The 15,549-nt window shown below is 35.9% G+C and overlaps 1 protein-coding gene and 1 non-coding gene across 2 annotated transcripts in view; one reads left to right on the top strand and one right to left on the bottom strand.

Annotated features, from left to right (window-relative positions):
- The window catches only part of ALDH1A1 (aldehyde dehydrogenase 1 family member A1), a 54,571-nt gene that overhangs the window by 5,448 nt on the left and 33,574 nt on the right, over positions 1–15,549 (bottom strand). The window contains exons 8-11 of the mRNA XM_056118747.1: positions 10,396–10,498; positions 9,009–9,193; positions 5,139–5,303; positions 2,283–2,440 (exon numbers count right to left, since the gene is read on the bottom strand). Of these exons, the coding sequence (XP_055974722.1) occupies positions 2,283–2,440; positions 5,139–5,303; positions 9,009–9,193; positions 10,396–10,498 (611 nt within the window). The remainder of the gene's footprint in view (positions 1–2,282; positions 2,441–5,138; positions 5,304–9,008; positions 9,194–10,395; positions 10,499–15,549) is intronic.
- On the top strand, positions 3,698–3,827 carry LOC130028070 (small nucleolar RNA SNORA9). Its single transcript, XR_008793160.1, has one exon. It is a non-coding gene; the product is annotated as a small nucleolar RNA SNORA9 (small nucleolar RNA).

The following is a 15,549-nucleotide window of genomic DNA, read 5'->3' as shown; positions in this document are numbered from 1 at the left end:
TCCTGAAATTAAATAATTCTCCTCAAATGACTATACCTGTGACAATGACAGACACTGATATGTTCAACAATATGTACAATAAAATTAAGGGGGGCTGGAGCGATAGCACAGCGGGTAGGGCGTTTGCCTTACACGCGGCCAACATGGCCGACCCGAGTTCGATTCCTCCGCCCCTCTCGGAGAGCCCGGCAAGCTACCGAGAGTATTCGATATGCCAGACACAGTAACAACAAAGTCTCCAATGGAGATGTTACTGGGCCCGCTCGAACAAATCGACGATCAACGGGAGGGCCTTTGGTTTTAATCAAATAGAAATTTCTTACTGGGCAGTCCCATATCACCAGGTGAAATAATTTCATAATACTTCTTTTTTTTTTTTAATTAAGAAAACATGTAGTATTCTGTTACTCTAATGTCCAAAATCTGAAATTTTTTTTAATAAAAGCAGAAGACAGTACCGTAATCTGGCACAGCATATAAGGTACTTGCCTGGCCAGCCTCTAGCCCAGGTTCTATCCTCAGAATCACATATGTCCTTGGATACCACTAAAATGATCCCCCAAGGAGTGAAAAGTGTGTCCTGAACACTGCCAGATGTGAAAACACCCTCCCCCCAAATCTAAAATAGCACAGAAAGTTAGTTTTCTTCTTTTACTCTACACTGGGAATGAAATATTTTGGTGTAAGTAAAAGCAGAACTACTAAATGAAAGTAGTCAAAAGAGACATTCACTTCAAGAAAAACATTAAGTTGAAAATAATGTCTTGCCAACTGATTCACCTTTTCGTGCTTCTTTCTTATTATATATAAAAAAGGCAGGTACTGTGCTACAACCCCTAACTCATTCCTTGGTACCTACAGAAAACAAGTAAAAAGAAAGCTAGGCATCATTTATGGTCCCCAAGCCCAGGGGGGTGCTCTCTGAGTACAGAGCCAGAACATAAAGTAACAAAATAGGAGACTAATACCCAAGAGTGGCTGAGATTAGTACCAGGAGGTTTGCTCCATGGCTTGGAGGCCAGCTACACATGTTAGGGGAAAAGGGAGCTCAGAGAAAGAAGGGAGCACCAAATAAAGGGTGTTGGGAGGATCCTCCCAGGATGGGAGATGCGTGCTGAGAGTAGACTATAGACCAAACATGATTGCCACTCAATGCCTCTTTTGAAGACCACAACACCCAAAAGGAGAGAGAGAACAAAAGGGAATGCCCTGACACAGAGGCGGGGGGGGGCGGGGTAGGGATACTGGGATCTGTGGTGGTGGAGAATGGGCACTGGTGGAGGGATGGGTACTCGATCATTGTATAACTGAAACCCAAGCACAAAAATTTGTAAGTCTGCAACTGTACCTCATGATGTTTCACTAATAAAATTTTTTAAGAAAATGTAATCCTTGAGCACCATTGGTTGTTTCCCCACAAAGAATGTAATCTTGCCAGGGCATAGGGAATGAAGTGAGATCTAATGAAGGAAAAAAAGAAATTGCCGACAGAACAGTCTAGAGCCTGGGAGCTGGGCAGAGTGGTGCAACTCTCAGAGGTATAATCTTACAATTTTATAGTCGAATAAATATATATATATACAATTTTATAGTTAAAGTACAGAAATCAGAGATATACCCCTCGATTTTCAATGTCAGTCCAAACTAAAACTTTTAAATATCTCTAATAATCTCAGAATAAGTAACTAAGATGAGAAATAAATGTTTGATTTAAAGGCTATTAAATAAACACTGTCTTACTGTCCATTAACTTTCCTCATACAGAACTTTGATCTCTTGGTGATTAGTATTAGTGTCAAATATCTAGAAATTACTTAATACTTCCTAGAGTTTGAGTCGAGCATCATGTCAGAGAAGTAATTTTAGGATGCTGCATAGAATTAGGAAAACAAAACTCCTCTAAAATTCTTTCACTAGAACAAGGTATTGTGGTTTTATTTATTATTTGCTCTATTTATGTATACATTTATGAATACTTTTGGGGGGCCACACTCAGCTGTTCTCAGGGGTTAATCCTGGCTCTGTGCTCAGGGATCACTTCTGGTGGACTCCAGGGGACACATGAGCTTTTGGGGACCCAACTCAGAATGGCCATGTGCAAAACAAGAGCTTTTGCCTGTGTTAGTATCTCTCTGGCCCCATTTATTTATTATTTTGATGGCAGTAATTTTTTTTTAGCAAGCTATGTGATTCCAGTGAAAAATGAAAGTCTGGAAAAAGTTCTGAATGGCATGCTAATAGAGTCAGTATTGAAGTTGTGGCATTTTGTAGGTTTGTCTTACCACACTGTCCCAGCCTGCAGAGCAGACGACACTGTTATGGCTTTATTAAGATCTTTGGTAAAGATTCCTGCTGATAATCCATACAGAGTATTGTTTGCTCTTTTGATCACATCATCCAAAGATTTGAACTTCATGATTTGCTGTACTGGTCCAAATATCTACAGCACAAAAATGAATAAAATACATTTAAATAATTAGTTAAAACAAAGCATTTAAACTGTATTAAAAACTTCCTTTACCCTTCAAACTATCTGAAATTAAGATTTTGCTTCTTACCCGAAACCAAAGTATAGGAGTAAAAATTGTAGCTGCTAAAGCAGTAGGTTAAAATATATCATGGTTATGTGCTGTATTCTTTTGAAACAAAAGTGGGCAGAAGCAAATAAAACAGTATTAATTCACTGCATGCTCTATTTCAACTTCCAGAATTTATAATTGTGCATTGAAATAACTGAGTTCAAATTTTCTCTCCCATTTAAGAACATTTTTAATGTTCTACATATTTTATTCATCTTTCAAGCCTCTACATACATATATACAAACAAAAGCAAACCTAAGAGAGTGACGCTTCTTCTACTAATGAGCTGTTAATGCTGATAATAATTAATATGTTTTAAATATAAAGGTATCATCAACTGAAGCATCAACTATTCTACTGCACTTAGATATTTTCATAATCAGTCAAATTATCTGATTTTTTTCAGAGTCTTCTCATCAATCAAATTTTGTGTAACTTTTATATACCAAAGTGAGTGACTCATGATGACAGGAAATTAAATTATCTACCACTCTGTAGTAACCAGAGTGGAAGTTTGACGAAAAGTGGAAAGTAATGATAAAAATTAAAACTTGTGTATTTGCTCACTTGAGTTTTGTTAAACTCTCATTAATACAGGGTAAATTAAATTTATTATGGATTTATACTCAGACGGAAGATAAACAACTATACTTTTAAAAAAAACCCTATCTGGAGGGATGGGTATCTGATCATTGTATAATCAAACCCAAGCACAAAAAATTGTAAATCTACAACTGTACCTCATGGTGTTTCACTTATAAAAAAAAATTTAAAAAAAAAAAACCCTATCATGTTTTTACAAAACATATCAAAACTAAATGAAGGAGTTTCTCTTAGTGTTTCTAAATTTTTCTTGGTAATGTAAGTGAAGGGAGACAGCAATCAAAACAACAAATATTTTTCTAATTTTTGCCATTGATCTCAATGATGAAAGATAGTTATCATTCGAAAGAGGTTAAATGTAATCATGCATGGTATATAGCAACTATTATAGTAAATGTGTTCTATTTTACGTAATTTTAGTTGAACACAGCACATGACTATGGGCTTAAACTCTGATTTAGCATATAAATAGTTCAATGATGCAGACTGCAGAAATGCAATAGTATTTATTTGACAGCAAGCCTCCAGCATGCTTGGATCTGAGGTGACTCTGCATTTCTATAGTGCTTGTAAGAGCATCATGAAGTTGTCTGAAGCCTTGTCTTGCTTCATCCACAGCAAGGTCATAGAAATTTTAGACAATTGAAAAAAGAATTATTTATTCCTTCAATCAAAATGGTTCTGGTTTATCTATGATATTTGCCAAGTTATGCAATAACTGCAACTCCAATAATACATATTTGCCAAAAAATGCAAAATTTAATTGAGAGATGAGACAATGTATATAAATTTAAGTACATTTAATTATTCATAGAAATTTGCCTTGTCTAGTTTTTGCTGTCAAATTCAATCTGGCACTTTCCCCCAAATTTTCATAATTATGGTGGGTTAAAAAAACAATTCTTTATCATATTATAGACATGAAATACAAGTTTATTAACTAAAAGGACTATCATTCAGTACACTTGAACTGTTACTGTATTGACACTGTAAACTATATTGTTGTTTATTATGAAATATCTTCACCGTTCTAAGCCAATGTGTCTCCCAACTTTGTATTTATTAAAAAGCCTCAGTGTCTGTGAGATAGATTATTTATAGTTCCAACTAAACTTTTCTAGATATATATCATATCCCAGTATAACATTCTTCTTGATATTATTTAGTTTTTCTCATTTAATATTTAGCTCTAAAATATTTGTCCAGAAACTTAAGGAAATATGAGAGTTCAGAAATATATTGATCCAGAACACACAGAGGATAAGATAAGTAGAAGGGATTTACAGGGTTAATGGAATCTTATGTATTTTGTCTGTGTCCATGTCAACATACTTATGCATATAGTTCATCAAGATGGTACACTGAAATTGGATAAAGAGTAAAATCATTCAATGCTATTTCACAGAACAGCAAATAAACATACCATTATCTCAAAATAAGTTTAATTTCAAAGACTAACACTTAACTTTTCCAGTTATACAAGTGCATCATCCCAAAGGACTAAACAACAATGAAGATGAAATTTTTTTCCCCTTATTACATTAAATTAGAGAAGGAAGTGCCTGGAAACTACCAAGCAAGCTGATTTGTGTTTGGCTAGAAATTCTTAGCTAGCTACTGAATTCTTTGCTATTTTCAGGCTGTATCATAAATCATTGAAACTTTTTTCAATTACAGAGATGAAGAGTAACACGTACTGAGAATTTATTCGAGACTTTTTTTTAAATTTTTTTTTTTTTTGCTTTTTGGGTCACACCCGGAGATGCTCAGGGGTTACTCCTGGCTCTGCACTCAGGAATTACTCCTGGTGGTGCTCAGGGGACCATATGGGATGCTGGGATTCGAACCTATATCGGCAGCATGCAAGGCAAACGCCCTACCTGCTGTGCTATCGCTCCAGCCCACATGAAGACAAATATGGCAACAAAGAAACAGAACAAAGTGAAACCATTTACCTCCTCCTTGGCAATCCGCATCTCATCTGTAACATTGGAGAAAACTGTGGGCTGGATAAAGTAGCCTTTATTTCCCCACGGACCTCCTCCACATTCCAGCTTCGCCCCTTCCTTCTTCCCGCTCTCAATGAGGCAAAGAATTTTTTCATATTGTTCTTTATCAATCTATTTGAACATACCAGGAAGTAGAAAAAAATACTTAGCAACCTGTACACATAAAACATTACTTTCCATACTAAAGAGAACTTCCCGATGCTAAGATGTGGGCGTTAAGTCAAAGATCCCATCAGAAAATTACTGACAAAGGCACAGATGATCGATTTTCATATCTTTTGTTCTCATGACTTTTATGGAAAGGAACTAAGAAGACAAAGAGTTCTATTTAATGTCTATTTTAAAGCTATATAAAAAAGGCATATCGACACTGTAAACACATGTAAATATTTGCACACAATAGTAAAATTGAAAGACATACCTGTCATAATCAAACCCACTGAGGTAGAGATTTTTGGTTGTGATTGTAACCCAAACATGAAAGCTTGTAACTATCTCACGGTGATTTAATAAAGGTAAAGTAAAGGTAAAGGCCCTTCCATTGATCATCGATTTGCTCCAGCGGGCCCAGTAACGTCTCCATTGGAGACTTTGTTGTTACTGTGTCTGGCATATCGAATACTCTCTGTAGCTTGCTGGGCTCTCCGAGAGGGGCGGAGGAATCGAACTCAGCTGGAGAGATATAGGAGAGTGGGTAGGGCGTTTGCCTTGCACGTGGTGATTTAATAAAATTTAAAAAAAAAGGGGGGGTGATGAGGAAAAAAGAACTTTTATACAGGGTTTAATTAGAGAGAAGATTGGGGAAGTATATGACTTGGGGCTTATAGAAGACCCAATTCCTCTACTTAGTTCATCCTACATCCCTCTGTTTGGGGACTGAACTGACAAATCTTGTCATTCTTCCAAGTTCTGTTCCCTGTGGGGAAGTTAGTAGATTTGCTTCCAGTTTCTAGTCTGTCCCAATCATTGCCATCCGACTGGGTTAAATAGATCACACAGAAATATATGACAAGAATTATAGAACTTGACTAATTCATGAAACAATATTTTGAGAAGGAAAGAGATAAACCTAGAATTCAGATCGGGAATAGCAGTAATTCTCTTCCCGGGTCTGAAACTTATACTATCTTTTGTCTGGGTTCATACACTAAGTCTTGAAAGACTGAATGAACTTTGAAAACCAAATTGGTGGTAAAATCTGACTTTTTGGTAAATGTACCTGAGGTTAAGATTTAAAAGACAGTCATCAGAGTTACAGAAGTAATAATAGGGGGTTTCCTTTCTAGGAGAACTTGTTTCTTCTCACTAAAATATGTTGTGCTTACTCTTTTGTGAATCCCTAATTTCCACCTCCATCTTCCTAGGCCCAGAAAATATTTCATAACATTTGAAATGCCTAAGACCCAGTTTTCTACCCAATTAGATTAAGCTTTGTTTAAAATAAATTTTTTTCCCTAAAAGCTGAAATAATAGTTGGCACAAAATAACTCCTCTGTATATTATTTAATTAGATATTACAAAAAGAAAACATTCTTTTGTTTCCAGAAGATTAAGCAATATGATATGGTTTAGTAAGAAGCAACATTTAAGTTACTGCTTATTATTTAACATCACTATACTAAGAGGCAGCATTACAAAGTTCTGCGTGGCAAAAGTGTTCATTTAACTAATATGCTTGTCAGTTAAACGATCAGAGACTTCTGTATTTCTACACAAAACATTTCTAGCATTTCCCAAGAAATTAACTTGACAATGCCCATTCAGATTTTTATTTTAAAATGGTGTTTCTAAGCCAAAACATTTACTGTCTGCAAATAGAATAAACACTTGGTGAAAACTTGAACCCGACTTACCACTAGAACAATTTATTTGTTTGCTGAAAAACAATATGGGAATCCTTATTTTGACATAAAGCTATTGCCAAAGATATTTAACAATGTGGTTCAACAACCAAACCAGAAACTCTGCATGACTTGAACTTGGTGGCACAAAGTGCTACCAGCCCCCAAGGCAGACTTTAGAATTTTCATTTGGAGGAAACTCCCAAGCAGTGTTCAGGAGGTCTGAGGGCACCACCAGAGATTCTTGGGGTTGAGGATTTGATGCGACTCAGACCTAGCACTACCAGAGTACTCAGACCACCCTGGGAGTACTAGGATCCTCCAGAGATTCACTTGGTATGTTCAGGTAACCTTGTATTGCCAGGAATTGAACCACAGTAAGCCATGCTGGGCATGCACCCTAACCTCTCTCTGTACTGTCTCCCTGCCCTATCTTTAACAAGATCATGTGATTCAAATATCCAAAACAAACGGATAACATTTCACTAGAGAATTCTTTCTCCAAGTGGGCAATAACATCCCTTTTCCAGGGAATGCTGGAGCAATCCAGGGGTCCCTAGTGGCCTTGGGTACAATTGGGATACACCTTTTGTGTATTTGCTTAAAGGAGGAAGATTAGGGGGTAAGAATGATAGTACAGCAGGTAGGGCATTTGCCTCGCATGTGGACTACATGGGTACAATTCCCAGAATTTCATATAGTCCCCCAATCATCATCAGGAGTAATTTCTGAGTGCAGAGTCAAGAGTAACTTCTGAGCATCTCTGGGTGTGGCACAAAATAAAAAAAAAAATAAGTAATAAGGCAGAATGGGGGGCATTGAAGCCTTTTTTTTCTTAAATGGAAGTATGGAAGTGGTAAGCCAAATATTCCTGGAAATTTCTGCCATTTAGACCAAATGACAAAAGTTTTACTTAAATGAATTACTTATTTAGTTAGGCCTGGTTATTTTCATTTTCCATTGATAGGTGCCTGCCAGTTTTAGATCGACCATATCTAAACCTGGCTTTCTTTTTAGAACTCAGGAACTTCTCAGTTCTGATAGGATGTGATGAGGTCTCTGAAGTGCCAGATGGACCATTAGCTTCTGTGCTCTTTTATGAAATGAAATAGGTCATACTATTGTTTTAATAGTCTCCAAGTATTTTGTATGGATGTACATGATATTCCTTAGGATTGATGGGTTGAAAAAGATACATATTGAAGAACAGCATTGCACACTATACACCAATAACCCCTTAAATTATTTGGAAGCTACACATTAGCAAGAACAAAGAGATAGATATACGAAGCTATGGATCTGTGATAACTGTCACCATATGTAAACCTAGAACAGGTATTTATTTTATTTATGAAACAAACATGCAGATAGAATTTTTATATATATTATCTCATTTAACTGCATAAGAACCCCTCAAAATTTATGCTACTACTGTCGTGTTACAGATAAAAAACAGTTTTGAGGTGGAAGGATTTAGATACGGACCTAATTCAAAAACCCAACTCTCTCCGGTTTAAGAAAGAATTGATGTGCCTCTGCTGGCAATGTTAATATGCTAGTATATTTGATGAGGATGAATCACTTCTTTTTTTTTCTTTTTGGGTCACTGGCTCTGCACTCAGGAATTATTCCTGGTGGTGCTGTGGGGACACCATAAGGGATGCTGGGAATCGAACTTGGGTCAGCTGCATGCAAGGCAAAGGCCTTACCCACTGTACTATCGCTCTGGTCCAGAATCCCTTCTCAAGAAATGAAAATTCTGACTTGACAAGTTTTAAAAATATATACATTTTGTTCTGAAATCAGACAGTAAAAGCACTTTGTCAATGATGAGAAATTTATATGTATATATATATGCATATATGTGTGAGTGTGTGTGTGTGTGTGTGTGTGTGTGTGTGTGTGTGTGTGTGTATGCTGAAGTATAGAGAATCAGCATCTTTTAGTCCCCTCTGTGAAACTCCTTCTATTATACCTGAGGTCCTTGATTGATTCCTGGGGCTAGAGGATTCCCAAGAACATACTTCTTAGCACGTTCAACACTCCTTCGAACAAACTCATCATAAATTGATTCTTCCACGAAAAGCCGCGATGCAGCTATGCAACATTGCCCTTGGTGATAGAACAACCCAAGGTGTGCAAATTCAACAGCATTGTCCACTGCAAAGAAAACGTGCATATTAAAGGAATTATACTGGACAGAAAACTTATTTTTATACATGCTCCTCAGGTGCCATTTGGTACCACTAACAAACATGAGCTATAGATTTAACATGTTTTTATCTGTTATAAGTCAGATAATAAATTAATTTTTCTGGCATTTCATTTGTTATAAAATGATAGCAAGGGATTGAGTATCTGGGGGAAAAAAGGTAGTAATTACTAAATATCAGATACATAGAGTAATGTAGACAGGACCAAGAACATACAAATTGTTATAGACCAAATCTCACAATAAAACCTTTTTATAAATATCTCAATTTATGTAATTAATAGTAATAATTAGGAAAATGAGAGAAATTACTGAAATAATAATATAGCTTTTTCTGATTATTTCAATTAATGAGTATTTGACAGAACAGAAGGAGACTGGAAATGTGAAAATGGAATCTCCCAGCTGGTCTCAGTGTATTATCTCACCACACTAATTGTGATGTCAATGTTTAAACCTATCATACTAAATATATTATAGACATGTTTAAACATGTCTATAATATAATACCTATATTATAGATTTGATTAAATATGTCTATAACACATGACCATTAATACATAGAACCATACATATTAATATATGCACTGTATTGATCCTAGATATAGTACAAGCATGTATACATACATATAAGTTACCATTAAATATAAAATAGTTACCTTTTCAAATCCAGTTAAGAAAACAGAAAATATACATTTCAAACCAGAAGGAAAAGCAATATTGTCTGTGTTAGCCTTATTGAGGTATTAAAACTTTTAAGGGCAAACATTGTAAGAGAATAACAAATGACCAAACGTGACAGAGACTGAGAATTGGTCTACAGAACTGAGCTTAACCTATGAGGAATGGGGAAGGATAAATTGAGAGAGGATACTCTGATAGAGAGAGATTTGTGTTGAAACATTGTATACATGAAACTCAGTCACTAACCGTGTTGTAAAGCTTGATGACTAAAATAAAATTTTTTAAATAATTTTTAAATCAATCAATATAAATATATTTGTAATTTTAGTAGTAATTTAGACTCTGGTTTATGTCTTACACTTCCATCCTAGAAACAAGTCTTTTGCAAACTTGAAATTCACTGTATTGCAGTACCAGATAGTGAAAAGGGTGATGAGAAGAAGTTAACAGGGAAGTTCAGACTCACAGTCAGCATCTGCAAATACAATGCAAGGGCTCTTCCCTCCCAGCTCCAAGGTCACTCTTTTCAGATTGCTATTCCCAGCTGCTTCTTTGATCATTTTGCCAACCTGAAATGGAGCATTACAAAGGAAACTTAACTCATTCTCCTGAAAACAGGCTTATTTACTATTTTAAGCTTACATGTTTGGGCCATAGTTAAGTCCTTTTTGGAGCACCATTAAATCGCATTTTTCAAGTGGAAACAGATAAACAAATGGGACTATATTAAACGAAGAAGCTTCTGCATCGCAAAAGATACAGTGACCAAAATACAAAGACAATCTACAGAATGGGAAAGGATATTCACCCAATACTCATCTGATAGGGGGTTGATATTAAGAATATACAAAGCACTGGTTGAACTCCACAAGAAGAAAACATCCAACCCCATCAAAAAATGGGGTGATAAAATGAACAGAAACTTTGTCAAAGAAGAAATCTGAATGGCTAAAAGGCACATGAAAAAATGCTCTACATCACTAATCAACAGGGAGATGCAGATCTAAACAACAATGAGATATTATCTCATACCATAGAGACTGTCCCACATCCAAAAGAACAAAAGCAAACGGTGTTGGCGTGCAAGACTTGCCTTCACTGATGATGGGAATGCCAATTGGTTCAGCCCTTTTTGAAAACAGAATGAACTATTCGCAAAAATTAGAAATTGAGCTCCCATTTGACCCAGCAATACCACTCTTGGGAATATATCCCAGAGAGGCAAATAAGTATAGTTGGTACATCTAAACAATGGAATACTATGCAGCTGTTAAAAAGATGACATCATGAAATTTGCATACAAGTGGTTCTACATGGAAAGTATCATGCTAAGTGAAATTAGTCAGAAAGAGAGGGACAGACATAGAAAGCTTGCACTCATCTGGGGAATATAAAGTAACAGAACGGAGACAAACACACAAGAATAGTTGAGATAAGTACCAGGAGGTCTGCTCCATGGCTTGGAAGCTGGCAGCACATGTTGGGGGTTGGAGGGTGGGAAAGGCAACTCAGATAGAGAAGAAAATACCAACTAAAGGGTGTTTGGGAATTTGCTTGAGATGTGAGATGAGTGCTGAAAGTAGATTATAGACTGAACATGATGGCCACTCATTACCTCTATTGCAAACCACAACACCCTAAAGGAAAGAGGGAGCAAAAGGGAATGCCCTGCCACAGAGGTGGGGTGGGGGGATGAGGTTGGAGGATGTGAGGGCTACTGGGATCATTGGCGGTAGAGAATGGGCACTGGTGGAGGGATGGGTACTCAATCATTGTATGACTGAAGCCCAAGGAAAAACGTTGTTAAGTCTACAACTGTACCTCATGGTGTTCCACTATTAAAAAAATAAATTAAAAAAATAAAGCACAGGTTCTTTAAATGTTAAAAAATAAAATAAAAATAAAGATCTGGCACTTTGAGCTAATGTGACCGCCTCCATTCAAGTATAAATACACAGCGAATTGAAGATATACTCAAAAGAACAGGAATATACAGCTTGATTAAGTTATCTTGATAGCTATGTTTAGATCAGAGGTTATTATTCATTTCAATCATAAATTTATCTTTCTACTGGTCAACCTTACATATGGCAATGTATCTAACTGAATTTTTATCTGTCCACTAAAACTGGGAAACTCTAGCTATAATATTAAAAATTCCCTAAAAACTTATCTCTGTTCCTTACAATATCCCGATTCTGTCCTGGGTTGACTCCAAATCTTCCCTTACTCAGAGTCTAGTTTGTCATTTTTATACTACTGTTGTTCTACAACATTAAATAGGTTGCAGTTGTTTAGCCCATTAAGTTAACATCTGTACGTAATTTCTTAGGATTGCCACCTGAAAGTCCAGTTTTCACCCATAGAGGTGAAATATATGACAAATACACTCCTTTCACTTTTCCGATTGTTAAACACTATTTTGTTCTTACAGTCTAATATTTGCTTTTGTTTTATTTAGTGTTTTTTGTTTGGTTGGTTGGTTTGTATTTTGGTGGTTGGAGGGTATGTCTGCATGTGTTGGCACTCAGGGCTTACTCCTGACTCTGTGCTTGAAAATTCATTTGCAGTGCTGGGGATCAGACCCAGTTCAGCCACATGTATGGCAAACATTTTAGTCTCTCTTCTCAGCTCTTGTTTTATCTCAATACGTAGAGCACATAACCGAAATTCTATGTTCTGTGTTGAATCTGGTTGATGTCACTAAGCATAACTACTTCTCTAGGCCCGGCCATGCTGTTTCAAATAGCAAGATTTTCTTTTTGCCTTTGTTTCACAGGGGTTCTTAGCTCCTTTTTGGAAACATCTCTGAGAACTTGAAAGGACAAAAATCATCCTTTCGTCTGGTATCCCATAGAACTTTTATGAGAACATTCAGTGTCCTTGGGTTGTATTGTTTTATTGGGTTGGTTTGTTTGGACCACACCTGGACAACTCCATATTCAGGGATTACTCCTGGCTAAATACTTGGATGTTACTCCTCACAGTGTTCAGGGAACCAACTGGGATGCACGCAAATCCAGGTTGGCTGCATGTAAAGTCAGAGTCCTATCCATTGTACTATCACTTCGGTCCCAGATTACATTATTTGTATATGAATCAATTTCCCAAGCATGTGTCAGATCCTGGGTAATGGTAACAGTGTTCGATCCCAACCCAGTTCTCTGTTCTGCAGAAACTATCATGGTACTGCAGTATTGAATCACTTCATCGTTGATTGTTGACTGACAGATTTCTTCTTCTTTTTTTTTTTTAACGTCTCCATCCCTATCCTTCCCTGGATGCCTTTGGATAGGAGATATAGAAGGAAGAACTTGGATCTGTGCTCTGTACTGCCACTTTTAGCTGGCATCCCTACTGCTCTGGTTTCTTTAATGTCAGTTGCCTTTTTTTTTTGGAGAAATATTGTTTTTGTTTATTCATTTTTCATTGTGATCCCTTCCTAGCAAGGTCAACTTCTGTAGTTGTTTTTATTTTTTAGTCTCTAAAATCTGAATGTTTTATATCTTTTTCTTCTTTATTATTTTCACTGAAGTTTAATGTAAAACGATCTTTGTTTTCGTTTTTAAAGATGGCTCATTTTGCATTACTTCATGTCTTTATTGGATTTCTTTTCTTAATTCACACATCATATTTTAATAAAATTTTGTATTCCTATTAAACAAGATGTAGGTAGATGTTGACTTTCTCCTTTTATGTTAAAAATGAATAATAAAGTCTTATTTAGAAAAATATTAAGCTATCACCATAAACCATTTCATTCCCAATCTCCACTTAAAAAGGTTAATGAACAGATCACAAATTGGGGTGTAATTAAAGATTTTTTTGCATCTCAAATAGGTAAGAAATTAGAGGAGGATGTAACCAAAAAGAAAAAAAAGGAAATGAGTATAGAATATTTAATACCATTTACTGAGTAATTGGTACAGAGTGAATTTTTTACTATTTAACACAACTAATTCTCTCTGTAAAAATTCAGTATTTTATATTCTAATATTACAAGATACTCAAATTTAACAAGGATACTTCACTGAAAGCTAAGAAGAATAAGTCAGAATCTGAAACAAAATATTTACTTCTTCTAATCTGCTATTATTTTTAGTTGGCAATCCCCTCCTTCCCCAAACCATTACAAGAGCTAAAGGATGAACTGTAACAAAGTGATAGAGATAGTGGAAATAAGACAGGGAATAGTACCCATTGGCCAGAAAACTGGTGAAGTGAGTAGGGTTGGGTTCTAAAGCTCAAAGCTTACATTGAGTCCTTATTGGAAAGAATCCAGAATGCAAAATTGCGAAAGTTTTACTTTTCTATGTTTATCACCTTTGCTCTGATTTCAAGTTACTAGTTCACCATTTAAAAATTTGTTTTATTACCAACATTTCCAAATTTTTTTTTTCACAGAATCCTGGAATTTGAATTGTCTTTTTCTCTACCTCAATTAAATGCAAACATTTCCTACTTTATATCTCTGAAAATAAGAAAATGTATTTACCTAATTTTGAAAGACTAAGAAAAAATATTTTCCAGAATGTTAGTTCTTTATGTAAATCTTTTAATCTTGCAATAAATAATTAGGAAGCATGAAAGAATCAAATTAGTCCCTTGTAACTATTTAACAATTTATTCTTGCTTTTTAATCTCCTGAGGGCTAAGAGAAATCCCCAAACTAACCAGTTTTCAAAATAAAGTTATAGTATTCATTCAGAGAGAATTATTCCTTTTTTTCTTTAAATTCCCTTTCCTTTCTTACAATGAGAATGGGTTTATTCTCATTTTTCATTATTTATATTTTATACCAGTAAGACACATGCTGATATTTTCCATTGAGTATTTGAAAACTCAGTTTTTTAAAAAAGCTTATTTTACAAACTTCGGAGAGCCCAGCAAGCTACCGAGAGTAGTCGATATGCCAGACACAGTAACAACAAAGTCTCCAATGGAGACGTTACTGCGCCCGCTCGAGCAAATCGACGACTAACGGGAGGGCCTTTACCTTTACCTTTTACCTTTATTTTACAAATTAACATTAATGTTTATGTTTTAGGTATAGAGCGTTCCCACACCATACCATGGTCTAACTGTAAATATCTCTCCACCATTATTCATAACGATCCTTCCTATCCTAACCTCTGTCCCTCTGCTCTGTGATGACCTCAGTTCTGCAGTTAGAGTCTAGGGATATATTCACTGGACACTGTCACATAATTTAGTAAAATGACTCCGACTCTTCTCATTTTTTTTGCTTGACACATATGAAGATCAATTTCTTTTGCTTGAATAGGATGTCATCTCAATAGACAGACAGACATTCTCCTGTGAGAGGGTTGGGGGTTGGGGAGACTTTCCTTTTTAGACTGCTTTCTCACTTAGTCTACCTTTAAAATTTTAGACAGCTGAACTGGAACCAGAGAATACTAAGCTGGGCCTGTAGTAACATCTAAGAAATTTGAGCTGCTGGCTTCCTTTCTGAGTGTTTGGGGAAGAGAGAGTTGCAAACAAGGAGGCACAGAGTGAAACGCTGATATTGATTTTTTGTAATCTACAGGACAAAATTCAAACAAACTGCTACCATTCAAACCATCAAACAATGGTACCATTGCTCCCATTCATTCAAACA

The sequence above is a fragment of the Sorex fumeus genome, unplaced genomic scaffold (assembly GCF_029834395.1).
Source record: "Sorex fumeus unplaced genomic scaffold, SorFum_2.1 ptg000038l, whole genome shotgun sequence".
In the NCBI taxonomy this organism is placed as follows: Eukaryota; Metazoa; Chordata; class Mammalia; order Eulipotyphla; family Soricidae; genus Sorex; species Sorex fumeus.
Note: the sequence above shows the minus strand (reverse complement) of the source record. Positions and strands in the feature narration are given on the sequence as shown.